Genomic DNA, 13,924 nt, shown 5'->3' on the forward strand with positions numbered 1-13,924 from the left:
AAAAAAAGGACCCTCCTCCTAGAACCCTGGGTGGTGTGTGGAAATAAAGCTATTAGCTCAAAGCATGGTGCAGAGCTGTTTGGTATTTGATGAGTTACTCCTTTAGTCCTGAGTTTGTCACAGGGACAGAAATAGATGTGAAATCTTCTGAACAGGGGAACAGACAGCAAAACAAACATTAGAGGGGAGTTAACCTTTCCCTATGCTATCCAAAACTAAAAAAAATGTTTGGCTAGAGTTTCCCCTACAATATGTACCAGTTCCGACTTACATACAAATTCAACTTAAGAACAAACCTACAGTCCCTATCTTGTACGTAACCCGGGGACTGCCTGTAGTAACATGGAAAGATGGAAATAGAATTCTGCATACTTAATAAACAGAATTGCTTTTGTAATGAGACTACTTCAAAAATATTCCACTCTTGTACTTCAATCATTCTTAATTTGGCTTTAAATTTTAAGAGTTAAAAATATACAGGTGAGAAACAATTCCATTGTCTTTGGTTGCATGACCTCAAGATGAGAAAGTGACAGTGGTTTAACTAAAGAGAAAAGATGGGGGAGCTAATGTCTTTTATCAAACCAACTTTTTCTATTGGGCTATCTCTAGACTGCAGGCTTCTTTCTGAAGAAGTTTTTCCAGAAGAGATCTTCTGGAAAAAACTTCTTCCGAAAGAGAGCATCCACACTGCAAAAGTGCATCGAAAAAGCCATCTGCCTTTTTGAAAGAGAGTGTCCACACTGAATGGTTGATATCTCGCATTTCAGCAGTGATTACTATGGATGGAGTGGCCACCAAGGCACCTGTGCTTTTTCCTTTTTCCTCTTCTTTCGAAAGAACTCCCTCTTCCCCATCCACATATGCCTTTTTCTGAAAGAGCTCTTCTGGAAAAAGGCTTTTTCATAGAATAAGGATTACCAGTGTCAGAAAAACCCCTTTGTTCTGCAATGTAGACGTAATTGAAGTTTTTTCAGAAAAACAGCTGTTTTTCCAAAAAAAACCTCTTTGGTGTAGACATACCCTTGGTGAGATAGAAGCTTTCAGGCTGCACAAAGCTCTGCAAATGGCACCTCTGGTTGCCATGTAGCCATAGCTAACATGACTAGATGACCCAAAATACAGGCTTTGCATTTAAAAAGAAATCCCTTTGTTTCCAAAAAACTGTTGCTAAGCTATGACAAACTTCTTCAAAGTCTCTGGGCTCTCATTGACTACTTTTCTTCCACTACAAGTACTGGTCTACTACTTGCTGCCAATATGTGGAATTTAGAGCACAGAGATCAGGAAGCTTTGCAAGTTTCTACCTCAAAATTAGAAAATTCTACAGGAGGACAAAACTAACCTAAGCTTTCTCCTTTCCTTCAACCCCTAGACCAGGCAATGAATTCTACTTCTTAAACATACTGGTGCCCTGAAATCTGTAAAGATCTGTAAAGACTGAGATTAATATTAAACACGTGTAGGTCTTTGCAGGATCGGGGCCATGGATCAAATTGTTATTTGTAGATATAAAATTATTTAAATGATAGAAAAACACAGTGCAAAAGGTGAGTTTTTTGTTTGGGGAGGCTACAGAAACCTCCTAGAAGTGAAGGGTGGCACCAGTGCCTGGACAATGCACCCCACTTCCTTGCTCTGCCATTTCCTGGCTCTGCTCCTCCCCCTGAGGCCCTGCTCCCAGCCGCTCATTCCTCTTCAACCCCATCTTCCATTGCTTGCCCATAAGGCAGGAAAGAGGTGAGTACACATTTTTCTAGTATCTTCACTTACCATTTTGCCTGCCCTAAGGTTAAGTGATGATGGGGGAAGAGGAGAGGGGAAGAGGAGCACATGGCAGGCAGGACCACAGAGGAAGAGGTGGAGCTGCAGTGAGAAAATGGAGTAGTGGCTGTCCCACTTCAAGGGAGCGTCTGGCACTCCTGCATGCAGGGCACAAAGTCAGCAGGCTGGTGCATCTCCAGAGGGAGGTGACTCACCTCCATCTTGTGCCCCACTTTAGGCCCAGTCTTTTTTATTTTAGTGAGGCTTAGCATCCTCACCCCTCTTATCACAGTGCCATGGGCAGCACATATATATGCTCATAATCTGAACAGTTCTGTGTTTTTTTTCAGTTTTCAGACATCTCGTCAAATAAGAAACCCAGATGCCTGTATGTATGTCATTTCATTTTTCCATTATTTAAACATGCTTGCATTTTAAGGTGCTTACATTTCAGTGTATGCTGTATGACCCTGATCCTAACTCATTACACAGAATTCCAAGGGCTTTGGAACAGGTCCTGTGTTTGATGACACATATGCAATTTGCATAATAAAGGGGGAAAAGCTGTTTTGCTAAATTAAAAAAAATCAAGAAAAATAGAATCCTTTTGTGCCAATAAATTACTGTTTCCTGTTTGACTTTATAAGATTTTCACAAAGTATGATACACCAGCAGCTGAATCTACTAACTTTTAAACATATGCTACTCTTCAGACAAAAATGACTTTAACATGCTGTTGTGGCCATTCTTGAGTACCTTGTGTGGGAGATTTATACTTGCCATTTCCCATATCCGATTTTCAAAGGGACACTGTCAATTTAAAAATACCATATAATAAATATATGTCCTGAGCTACGGTATGTAACTAAACACATTTTCAATTGTAAAACCAAATTTAAAAATACAACTTGCTTTTCACTGTTTATTTTTAAATTTTCTTAGGTTGGGTATTGAAAATTTGAATCATTTTTACTGTAAGTGTGGGAATTATCAACTGTGCAGAAGTTGGGGATTTCTGTTTTTGTTGTTTTAATAATTTATTCCATTAGACGTTTTTGTTTGTTTTAATCATGAAACATTTCTCTGCTGGTTTTAGGTTGTAAAATCAAGCTTTTTCCAAAAAAATCTAAACTTTGGCTTATACTTGAGCTGACGATGTCTCTAAATTTCAAACCCCTGTTATTGTTCGTATAATTAAAAGAAGTAGGAGAATGTGTGAAATGAAATATGTGACAAATCCACTAAGTGGGTATAGCTCCACTGATGTGAGTAGTTACACCCACTTATGTCTTATTTCTACAATGCTGACATATCAGGCCAAGTTCAATCAAACTTACGCATTGAAATCAGATGTGGGTAAGTGACATGGATAACTGAAGGGATTGGTAACAGCATATACAGGCCGCTGGTTTTAAACAGCACAGTTTCGAAGAATCCAATAACTGCCATTTACTGGGATTTCTGTGGTCTATATGAAATAACTTGCAGGTCTCCATCTAGCCACTGTTGTTCCTACAAAAAATACTATCAAAGGGTATGTCTACACTACAAAGATAATTTGAACTAACGAACGTTAGTTCGAGTTAACTTTGATAGGCGCTACACTAGCGCGTCGCTAGTTCGAATTTAATTCGAACTAGTGGAGCGCTTAGTTCGAACTAGGTAAACCTCATTCTACGAGGACTAAGCCTAGTTCGAAATTACTAGTTCGAATTAAGGGGTGCATAGCCCCTTAATTCGAACTAGTGGGAGGCTAGCCCTCCCCAGCTTTCCCTGGTGGCCACTCTGGCCAACACCAGGGAAACTCGTATGCCCCCCTCCCGGCCCCAGACCCCTTAAAGGGGCATGGGCTGGCTACGATGCCCGTGCCAGGTGCAAGCCTGCCAGCACCCAGCCAGCAGACCCTGCACCTGGCACGGCTCGAGCCAGCCACCCGATGCCCCCCAGTCCTCCCCCTCTTCCCGGGACCAGGCTGGCGGCTCCCGGGAGCTTGCCCAGAACCACAAGAGGCGGGCATCCACCTGGTCCAGTGCAGACATCATGGACCTCGTCCACGACCTCCGCACTAGGCACAGGAAAGCAGCCGTCTAGGGCAGGAGAGCTGCCAGCCTGGCCATCCGGGAGCAGGTTTGCATGAAAATCAAGGTGGTCCACTGAGCCCCCCGACCCTGAGCCCTGAGCTTACAATGGCCGTACTGGGTCAGACCAAAGGTCCATCTAGCCCAGTAGCCTGTCTGCCGACAGCAGCCAATCCAAGGGACCCTGGAGGGGATGGACCAAAGACAGTGACCAAGCCATTTGTCTCGTGCCATCCCTCTCCAGCCTTCCACAAACTTCGGGGAGGGACACCACTCCTACCCCCTGACTAATACCACTCCATGGACCCAACCTCCATGAATTGATCTCACTTCTCTTTAAACTCTGTTCTAGTTGTAGCCTTCACAGCCTCCTGCAGCAAGGAGTTCCACAGGTGGACTCTTTGCTTTCTGAAGAAGAACTTTCTGTTATTAGTTTGAAGCCTGCTACCCATTCCTTTCCTTTGGTGTCCTCTAGTCCTTCTATTATGGTAACTAATGAAGAACTTTTCTGTATGCACCCTCTCCACCCCACTCGTGCTTTTATAGACCTCTATCATATCCCCCCTCCATCTCCTCTTTTCTAAGCTGAAAAGTCCCAGTCTCTTTAGCCTCTCTTCATATGGGACCTGTTCCAAACGCTAATTCGAACTAGTTTTTTAGTCTGGATGCGTTAGTTTGAATTAGCTTAGTTCGAATTAACTAATTCGAACTAAGTTAGTTCAAATTAGCGCTGCAGTGTAGACATACCCAAAATGAGCACTGATTAGCAGCAATATCAGCAGACACATCAAGGACTGATTCTGCAGATGGATTAAAGTTACCAGCTGGCTTATAGAGATGGTAACCATAAACAGGGCTGAGGCAGTATGGGAAGCTTCTATTGCTGCTATGTCCATTCTGTGGCTGAAAAGTTAAATTCCTTCTCTACAACTGTCAAGCCAGCTGTTTTTCAGACCATCATATTACATATTAACTTAAACATAAAGCAAGGATTATTGCATCAGCTGATTTTCCTTATTGTACCGCCACAGTTTACTCACCATAACAAATATATTTTCAATTTATGAAGCTTCAACTACAAGAGGATTTTCCTGCAATATTTTTATTTTAAAAATAGTGTTGTGGGTCACTGGTTGTTTAAGCAAGAGAATCAGGGTTGAGTCTCACCAACACTCTTGAGAAGAATTCTCAGTTGGTGTGAGCCGCTACAGACCCATGAGGCCTATAACATTACATCAGTGTCCTATCACTTCAAGTCAAAATAATTAGAGGTGAAACAGATGATAGGACAGTAGTTAAAGCCCATCAAATGCCTCTTTTCTGTAACAACTCAGTAACTCTCTGTACACTATCTCAGGCTATGTCTACACTACTAGGTTATTTCAAAATAATAACTACCAAAATAAGTATTTTGAAATTAGCTTATTCCTCTTCACAAGCAGGAGTACAGATTTCAAAATAACAGGCTTGGTAATGTGGACGCTCACCTTATTACTTCAAAATAAGGGGAGCTATTTTGAAATATTTCCTCAGTGTAGACATGCCCTCAGCATCTAGCTGCATAGACTAGTTCGTAACTAGCTGGTGTGATCTTTAACCTTTATGATACATTTTATCATGTTAAAACAGATTTTTAAATACCAATGTTTTACATACAAATGTTTTTAAAATTCATTTGCCTTTCTCATGCACTGAAGTCTATAACTACAAGAACTGTAAATCATTTGTGTCTGAATGATGCAGCACTCCCCTTTGACAAGAGCCCCTTCTGGTCCAATGCATCTACAGCCATGGTCACCAACCAGTAGATCGCGAGCTACCGGTAGATCTCAGGGGCTCTAAGAGTAGCTCTTGAGCCCTCTCTGAACTGCGCACCTGCACAGTACATTTACATTAGATTCCTCATTTGAGGAGCAGCTACTCACTGAACAACAACACAGGTGAGTAGCTGCGAGGAATGGTGAGAGCTGGGAGGTCAGGAGAGCTGAAACGCCCCAGCCAGTTGACTGTGGCTTTCACAGCTGGAGCTAGGCGCAGCCTCTCTGGGCTGAGTGCAGGGCAGCCGGGCTGGAGGGAAGAGAAGCAGCTGCCTGGCCAACTGGCCATGGTGCTCAGCCAGGGTGCACCACGCTCCATGTGGGCTGGCGCAGAGGAGAAGCTGCCTGGCCTGCTGGCTGCAGCGTTCAGCCCAGAGCAGGCTGAACCGCACTCCAGCTGATTGGGCAGCTTCCCCTCTGCGCCTGCCCACATGGAGCTTGGTGGCACCCTGGCTGAGCACCATGGCCAGATGGCCGGGCAGCCGCTTTTCTTTGCTCCAGCCCGGCTGCCCTGCGGTCAGTCCGGAGGGAGCGCGGGTCAGAGGCTTCCCTCCGTGGCTAGTGTAGGGAACTCCCTGCCCCCAACGTTGTTCCCTCTCCTCTGCCCCAAACATGTCCCCTGCCTTCCTGGCCCCCTGTTCCCTCTCCCTTGCCTCCCCGACCCCGCTGCAGAAACCTGCCTCCCCCTACAGAAACTTGTCCCCCGGCACCCTGCCCCCCCTGCAGAAACCAGTTCCTTCTGGCACCCTGTCTCCTACTACAGAAACCTGTCCCCCTGCTCCCCTCTGCAGAAACCTGTCCCCCCCAGCACCCTGTCCCCTGCTGCAGAAACCTGTCCTGGCACCCTGCCCCCTCTCCCCTGCCCCCACTGGCACCCTGTTCCCTGCTCCAGAACCCACTAGCACCCCTCCCCAGTACTGTGTCCCCTGCTCCCAAATGACTTTTCTATGGGTCAGTGACACCTGACTCAAGGCAGGTTCCCTGCCATTCTCATAAATAAAGACAATGCAGAAACTTTTTGTGTTTAACATAGTATTTTATTTAAAAATGAAGCCTGGCCAACTAACCCCCAATTGTGGCCAAGCCCCCATCTGGCCACAACCACTCCTGCATTCCCCCTTCCCCAGACCCTAGATCTGAGCCTATCAAACACTGGAACCTCATGCTCTCAGGCCCTCACATACCCCAACCCAAATTCCTGCACCCTCACATCCACAAGCCTGTGGCTTGCTTAGTATCCCAACACTGCCCAGCCTGGAGCCCCCTCCCTGAGCCAGTGTCTCCTTCTCCACCTCCTCCTGCATCCAGATTTCCTCCCAGAGCTTGCACCTCTCACCCCTTCCCACACCCAAATCCCTCATTCCCACCCCAGAGCCTACACATCCTGTCTCAACACAGCAAGGGTCCAGCTAGACTGCAGGAGTTTTTCAGGATTCTGGAGATATCCCAGAAAAACTCTTCTGCATCCAGGGTTGCATTTGTTCTTCCGCTTTTTTAGTGGAAGAGCAAACAGGCTCTTTTGGTCACCCCTATATTCCTCTTTCCACAAGGAATGAGGTGGCTTCCAAAAGAAGGGTTTTTTTCTGACATTTGGTCCAGAGTAGACAGGCCAAATGTTGGAAAAACCTCTTCCTACAGAATAATAATAAAAAAAAATAAGCAGCAGTATAAGGATTGGGGATAGCAAGTGATGGAGAGGAGGAGAATAGAGAGGGCGGGGCTTCAAGGAAGGGGCGGGGTGGTAGATCTTGGCTTGGTCTGTCATTTAAAAAGTGATCTTGGGTGTAAAAAGGTTGGAGACCACTGATCTACAGTCATTAGGTAGGCCTGTGTCCAGTATCCAGGCATGGCCCCAGGACTTCTTTCCTGGAGGTAATGGTTTCCTCTTTTTTGGTTTGTTCTGGCTCCAGATTTCTAGGTGGACCTTTTAACAGTTCAAATGCCATTGTAGGGAGTTTATCACTGTCCAATTGTAGGCCCCTTCCCCAGTGGGGTGAGGGGACACCTAGCCTACCTGTTATTTCCAGTCGCCGCCAAAGGACCCTAAGAATAGCAGCTAAAAGAACAGCTTTTAGTGAAACGGCCTTGAAATCCCGAGGCCACTTCCCTACAACTGCTGCCTTCACTAATGTTTCACCCTTAGCTCAGGGGTTTTCTGTATTCAGGTCCAGCCACCAAGAAAGTGTTCTTTTTGGGTATGTCTACACTACAAAGTTAGTTCGAACTAACTTTCATAGGCGCTACACTAGCGCTCCGTTAGTTCGAATTAAATTCGAACTAACGGAGCGCTTAGTTCGAACTAGGTAATCCTCATTCCACGAGGATTAAGCCTAGTTCGAACTAGCTAGTTCGAATTAAGGGGTGTGTAGCCCCTTAATTCGAACTAGTGGGAGGCTAGCCCTTCCCAGCTTGCCCTGGTGGCCACTCTGGCCAACACCAGGGAAACTCTATGCCCCCCTCCCAGCCCCGGACCTCTTAAAGGGGCACGGGCTGGCTACGGTGCCCGTGCCAGGTGCAAGCCTGCCAGCACCCAGCCAGCAGACCCTGCACCTGGCACGGATTGAGCCACCCACCCGATGCCCCCCATCCCTCCCCCTCTTCCCAGGACCAGGCTGGCGGCTCCCGGGAGCTTGCCAAGGACCGCAAGAGGCGGGCACCCACCTGGGCTACTGCGGACATTGTGGACCTCGTCCACGATCTCCGCACTAGGCACAGGAAAGTGGCTGGCTTGGGCAGGATAGCTGCCAGCCTGGCCACCCAGGAGCAGGTGTGCAAGAGAATCAAGGGGGTCCACTGAGACCCCCGACCCTGAGCCCTGGGTCAGACCAAAGGTCCATCTAGCCCAGTAGCCTGTCTGCCGACAGTGGCCAACCCTAGGAACCCTGGAGGGGATGGACCGAAGACAGTGACCAAGCCATTTGTCTCGTGCCATCCCTCTCCAGCCTTCCACAAACCTTGGGCAGGGACACCACTCCTACCCCGTGGCTAATACCACTCCATGGACCCAACCTCCATGACTTGATCTCACTTCCCTTTAAACTCTGTTCCAGTTCTAGACTTCACAGCCTCCTGCAGCAAGGAGTTCCACAGGTTGACTCTTTGCTTTGTGAAGAAGAACTTTCTGTTACTACTTTGAAGCCTGCTACCCATTCTTTCCTTTGGTGTCTCATAGACTCATAGACTTTAAGGTCAGAAGGGACCATTATGATCATCTAGTCTGACCCCCTGCACAGTGCAGGCCACAAAATCTCACCCACCCCTCCTAGAATAATTCTCTCACCTATATCTCAGATATTGAAGCCTTCAAATACTTTGAAGACCCCAAGATGCAGAGAATCCTCTAGCTGTGATCTGTGCCCCATGCTACAGAGGAAGGCGAAAATCCTCCAGAGCCTCTGCCAATCTACCCTGGAGGAAAATTCCTTCCCGACCCCAAATATGGCGATCAGCTAAACCCTGAGCATGTGGGCAAGACTCATCAGCCAGACACCCAGAAAGTTCTCTATAGTAACTCCTATCATCCCTCCATTGACCTATTTCCCACTGATAATGAATGGTCAATTAGTTACCAAGATCATGTTATCTAATCAAACCATCCCCTTCATAAACCCATCTAGTTTAATCTTGAAACCAGATTGATCTTTTGCCCCCACTACTTCCCTTGGAAGGCCGTTCCGTGTCCTCTAGTCCTTCTTTATGGGAACTAATGAAGAACTTTTCTGAATGCACCCTCTCCACCCAACTCCTGCTTTTAGAGACCTCTATTCTGTCCCCGCTCCATCTCCTCTTTTCTAAGCTGAAAAGTCCCAGTCTCTTTAGCCTCTCTTCATATGGAACCTGTTCCAAACCCCTGATCATTTTAGTTGCCCTCCCCTCTCCCAGCCTCTCTCTTCCCCTCTCCCACCTCCTTTTCCCAGTCTCCCCCAGTTTTGTTCAATAAAGACAGATTCCATTTTGGAAGACACGTTATCTTTATTTTGTACATCAGGAAGGGGGACTAGGGAGGGGTAAGTGGAAGAAGGTGAGGGAGGAATGGGGCACGAGCTCCCGATGGGGAGGACTGGGCTGGCTCTGCGGGCTTCTGGGGGTGGAAGCTCTCCTGCAGCCCCCCGATTACCCCCTCTCCCCAAATGGCAGCCTGCGGCAAGTGCAGCCGGGCTGATGGCCGAGTGCTGTGATGTGCCCAGTGTGGGCACTCAGGGCACTCCAAGCCAGGACTGAAACGAGGTGTACCGGTAGTTCGGAATAGGCACCCTAGTCCGAACTACCTAGTTCGAGCCCCGTGTAGCCGCGCTGCACGGGGTTCGAAGCAGCGGGGATTTTAAAATGGCGGCTCCCCGCTTATGCAAATGAAGCCCGGGAAATTCAAATCCCGGGCTTCATTAGCAAGTGCGGTATGCATACATTACCCTGCTAGTTCGAAGTAGGAGGGTAGTGTAGACATACCCCCAGTTAGTTCGAATTAGCGCTGTAGTGTAGACATACCCTTTCATTCTTCTGCTCCCTGCCAGCATTGAGCTGTCCACAGTGCTGCAATTTCTTCTGGCCAGCCAGCAGCACCATCTACACCAGTGGTCCCCAACCTTTTGGGGCTGCCGGGCACCCGGGAGCGGGGCCACTCATGCACCGCGCACGCGCCCAGGGACGGGGCCGTGCATGCGCCCGGGGCTGCGCATACGCTGCGTGCCCAGTGCCGGTGCCACCCATGCACTGCACTCCTGGGGCCAGCGCCACTCCTGTGCTGCACGCCCAGGTGCAGGGACGCCCATACGCCGTGCACCCAGAGCCAGCACAGCCCATGCACTGCGCACCCGGGGGCAGGGCCACCCCCGCGTACCAGGGCCAGCGCCATGCCTGTGCCGCACGCCCAGGGGCTGGCACCACCCATAAGCCATGTGCCCAGTGCCAGCACAGCCCAGTGCCAGCCAGCACAGCCCTTGCACTGTGCACCCATTCGCCATGTGCCCGGTGCCGGCGCCACCCATGCGCCGCACTCCTGGGGCTGGCACCACTCCTGTGCCACGTGCCCAGGGGCGGGAATGCTCATATGCCATGCCCCCGGGGCTGGCTCAGCCCATGTATCGCGTGCCCAGAGGTGGGGCCGCCCATGTGCCGCACACCCAGGGGCCGGCACCGCCCATATGCCATGCGCCCGGGGCTGGCACAGTCCTTGCTCCGTGCACCCAGGGGTGGGGCCACCCATACACTGTGTGCCCAGGTGCCGGCACTGCCCATGCACCACGTGCCTGTGAGTGGGGCTGGACCCAAGCACTCAGCGGGCGCACAGAAATTGCCCGGCAGGCACCATGGTGTCTGCGGGCAACACGTTGGGGACCACTGATCTACACCATGAGATCCCAAACTGGGGGTGTGCCGCCCTGGGGGGGGCATGAAGAAATTCCAGGGGTGTGTGGAGCGACCCAGACCCCTTCCCCCATCAACCCCCTTCAAGTTTTGTTGCTATTTTTGTTTCTCGGCCCTGTTCAGTTCCTTTTTTTTTCTCAACAAGTTTTGCTGCTATTGGGTGGTCCCTTTCAGCACCTCTCTGTTGAGGTTGTGGATTTCTTTCCTCTGTGGGGTTCTCTTCGTGAAATTACCTCTACAGCAATAATCTTAACAAACACTAGATTTATGTTAAAGGAAAGAAAATGAAAGTAAAAGAAAAGCTGTTTTCTAATTTATCAAAATTATCACTTTTTAGAATGTGAACACGCTCATGGTGAATTTCACGCTAAACGATGATGCACAGAGCATTCCAGTAAGAAACAAACGTGAATCTCTACATGCCCTTGGAGTAAAGAAACTGCTACATGCCGGTCTCAGCCCTCGTAAAACACCCTCCTATGCAAAAGAATAATTTACAGTTGTCATGCTAGAAATGCTATTTTTAACCAAGTAATAACTCTCATAGCTGCACATGCTCTGTCCCTTTGCAAATCAGGCCATTTGCCACTGCACAAAACCTGACGGATGTTTTTTTTATTTCAGAAGTGGAGGAAGTCAGCATGCTTCATATAATATCCCTAATGCAAAGCCTCCTCCCCTTCAAAAAGGTAGAATGTTCCTGAAGAAAGCCAAGGATGATAAGAACAGCATCCAACCAGTCATTTTCTTTTATGAGCCTGTCAACTACTCACAGAGCAATGGAGGCCACAGAAAAAAGGTGAACTAGTGAGTTCAAAATTCAAACAGGGTAAAAAAGACAAATAGCTAAAGTAACAGATTATATTATATTATATAGCAGCATACAGGAGCTACTGGCACAGGGCTTCAACAAAATCATCTCTGTTAGCTAAGCACTGTACTTTTTCCTATTCATTTGTTCATGACATATATTAAGTATAATACTATATACATATATATGCACAATGTGAAATAATATTTATATAATTTAGTAATTATATTTCCATTTTGGGGGTCTATAAGCAAAGTAACATTTATTTATTTCAGTTTACATTTGATTTTTCTATTTATTTAATGCTAAAGCCTATTGAAAATGTTCCCAGTATCTGGCTGTATATTATTGTGGCCATATGTTTTATAACTAGAGATTTTAGTGGCAGCATGTGGTTTGCTAATCTAATCTCCATCTATGTCATTGCGTCAGTTCAGAAGAATCCATTTAATTGGCACCCTGATACTCAGTCTTTGCACTTGATTGGTGTGATTGCCAGGAAACACATTCAGTGACTAAACCTTACATAGCCCAGCACACTTAGTTGTGAGAGGAGCATTTTAGTGTAATCCTACTGTCTTCAAAGCTGTTCATAATAGCAGATTGGTATTTGCAATCCTGTTACTACACCTACCATTTCTGATCAGCAGGAATTGAACTGGAGAGCCCAGCTCTACAATCAGAAGCCACTGTGTCCATGTATACATTGCAGTTTAACACCTGCAGCGAGTCCATGTCAGCTGACTTGGGCTCACACAAGTTTCAGGTTAAGGGGCTGTTTAATTACAGTGTAAATATTTGGGCTCAGACTAGAGCCTGAGCTCTGGAACCCTTCCATCTTGCAGGGTCTGAGAGCCTGAGCTTCAGCCCAAGGGCAAACAACTACACTGCAGTTAAACTGCCCCTTATCCTGAGCCCGAGTCAGCTGGCACTGGCCAGCTTCAGGTGTCTAACTGTAGCATAGACATACCCTTTGAGCTAACAGAGTAACTCCATTACTAATTAGCAGTAGTTGTTTCTTTCCCTCCGTCAATCAGCAGCTAGAGGGAAAGACAAGTTACACTGCATGCCAGCATGTTCCACTGTAATATTTGTTTGTAGGCAATTAATGAACATTTGCCAGCACTATATAGTACATGAGCCTCTCCTAAATGGGATGATAATTTCAGTCCTAACCCAACACATTTTTATCTGTATGAATACTCGTTTTATATGCTAATATTCCCATAGATATCGAACTCCTTGTTGTTTTGAGACTAACAGATACCTCTCTAAAAGCTGTCAATATGTGAGCAAAAGGCATAGAAAGGACTGCAGGAATGGAATGTTAACTGGAAGGTCTCTACTCTCAGGGGGTATGTCTACACTACCCGCTAGTTCGAACTAGGAGGGTAATGTAGGCATACCGCACTTGCAAATGAAGCCCGGGATTTGAATTTCCCGGGCTTCATTTGCATAAGCGGGGAGCCGCCATTTTTAAAACCCCGCTAGTTCGAACCCCGTGCAGCGCGGCTACACGGGGCTCGAACTAGGTAGTTCGGACTAGGCTTCCTATTCCGAACTACTGGTACACCTCATTCCACCAGTGGGGTTTTAAAAATGGCGGCTCCCCGCTTATGCAAATGAAGCCCGGGAAATTCAAATCCCGGGCTTCATTTGCAAGTGCGGTATGCCTACATTACCCTGCTAGTTCGAACTAGCAGGGTAGTGTAGACAAACCCAGGGTGTGTCTAATCAGCAAAGTTATTTTGGAATGATGGCAGTTCAGAATAACAGAATTTCAAGATAATGGACGGCTTATTCCAACTTCTGTAAAACTCATTCTACAAAGAATAACGCCTATTCCAAAATAGCTATTTTGAAATAAGATGTGTGTAGATGCTCCGCTTGTGCTATTTCGAAATAGCCCCTCACCAGGGCCATTCTAAATTATTCCTCCTGGGGATCTAAATCATGATAGCATGTCTACATTAAGGAAGCCTGCCTTGGACTAATTTTGAGGTTTCCTTGCAGTATAGACATGCTATTTTGAAATAAGCTATTTTGGAATAAGTTTATTCCTAAATAACTGTGCAGTGTAGACTTAGCCT

General features: G+C 47.2%; 1 protein-coding gene across 1 annotated transcript in view; it reads left to right on the plus strand.

The window, feature by feature from the left end:
• Nucleotides 1-13,419, plus strand: part of ZNF365 (zinc finger protein 365) — a 47,506-nt gene extending 34,087 nt beyond the window's left edge. The window contains exons 4-5 of the mRNA XM_075934888.2: nt 2,115-2,152; nt 11,648-13,419. Of these exons, the coding sequence (XP_075791003.2) occupies nt 2,115-2,152; nt 11,648-11,831 (222 nt within the window). The 3' untranslated portion in view covers nt 11,832-13,419. The remainder of the gene's footprint in view (nt 1-2,114; nt 2,153-11,647) is intronic.
• The last annotated feature ends 505 nt before the right edge of the window (nt 13,420-13,924 follow it).

The sequence above is a fragment of the Pelodiscus sinensis genome, chromosome 8, assembly GCF_052426305.1.
Source record: "Pelodiscus sinensis isolate ZL-2025 chromosome 8, ASM5242630v1, whole genome shotgun sequence".
Classification (NCBI taxonomy): domain Eukaryota; kingdom Metazoa; phylum Chordata; order Testudines; family Trionychidae; genus Pelodiscus; species Pelodiscus sinensis.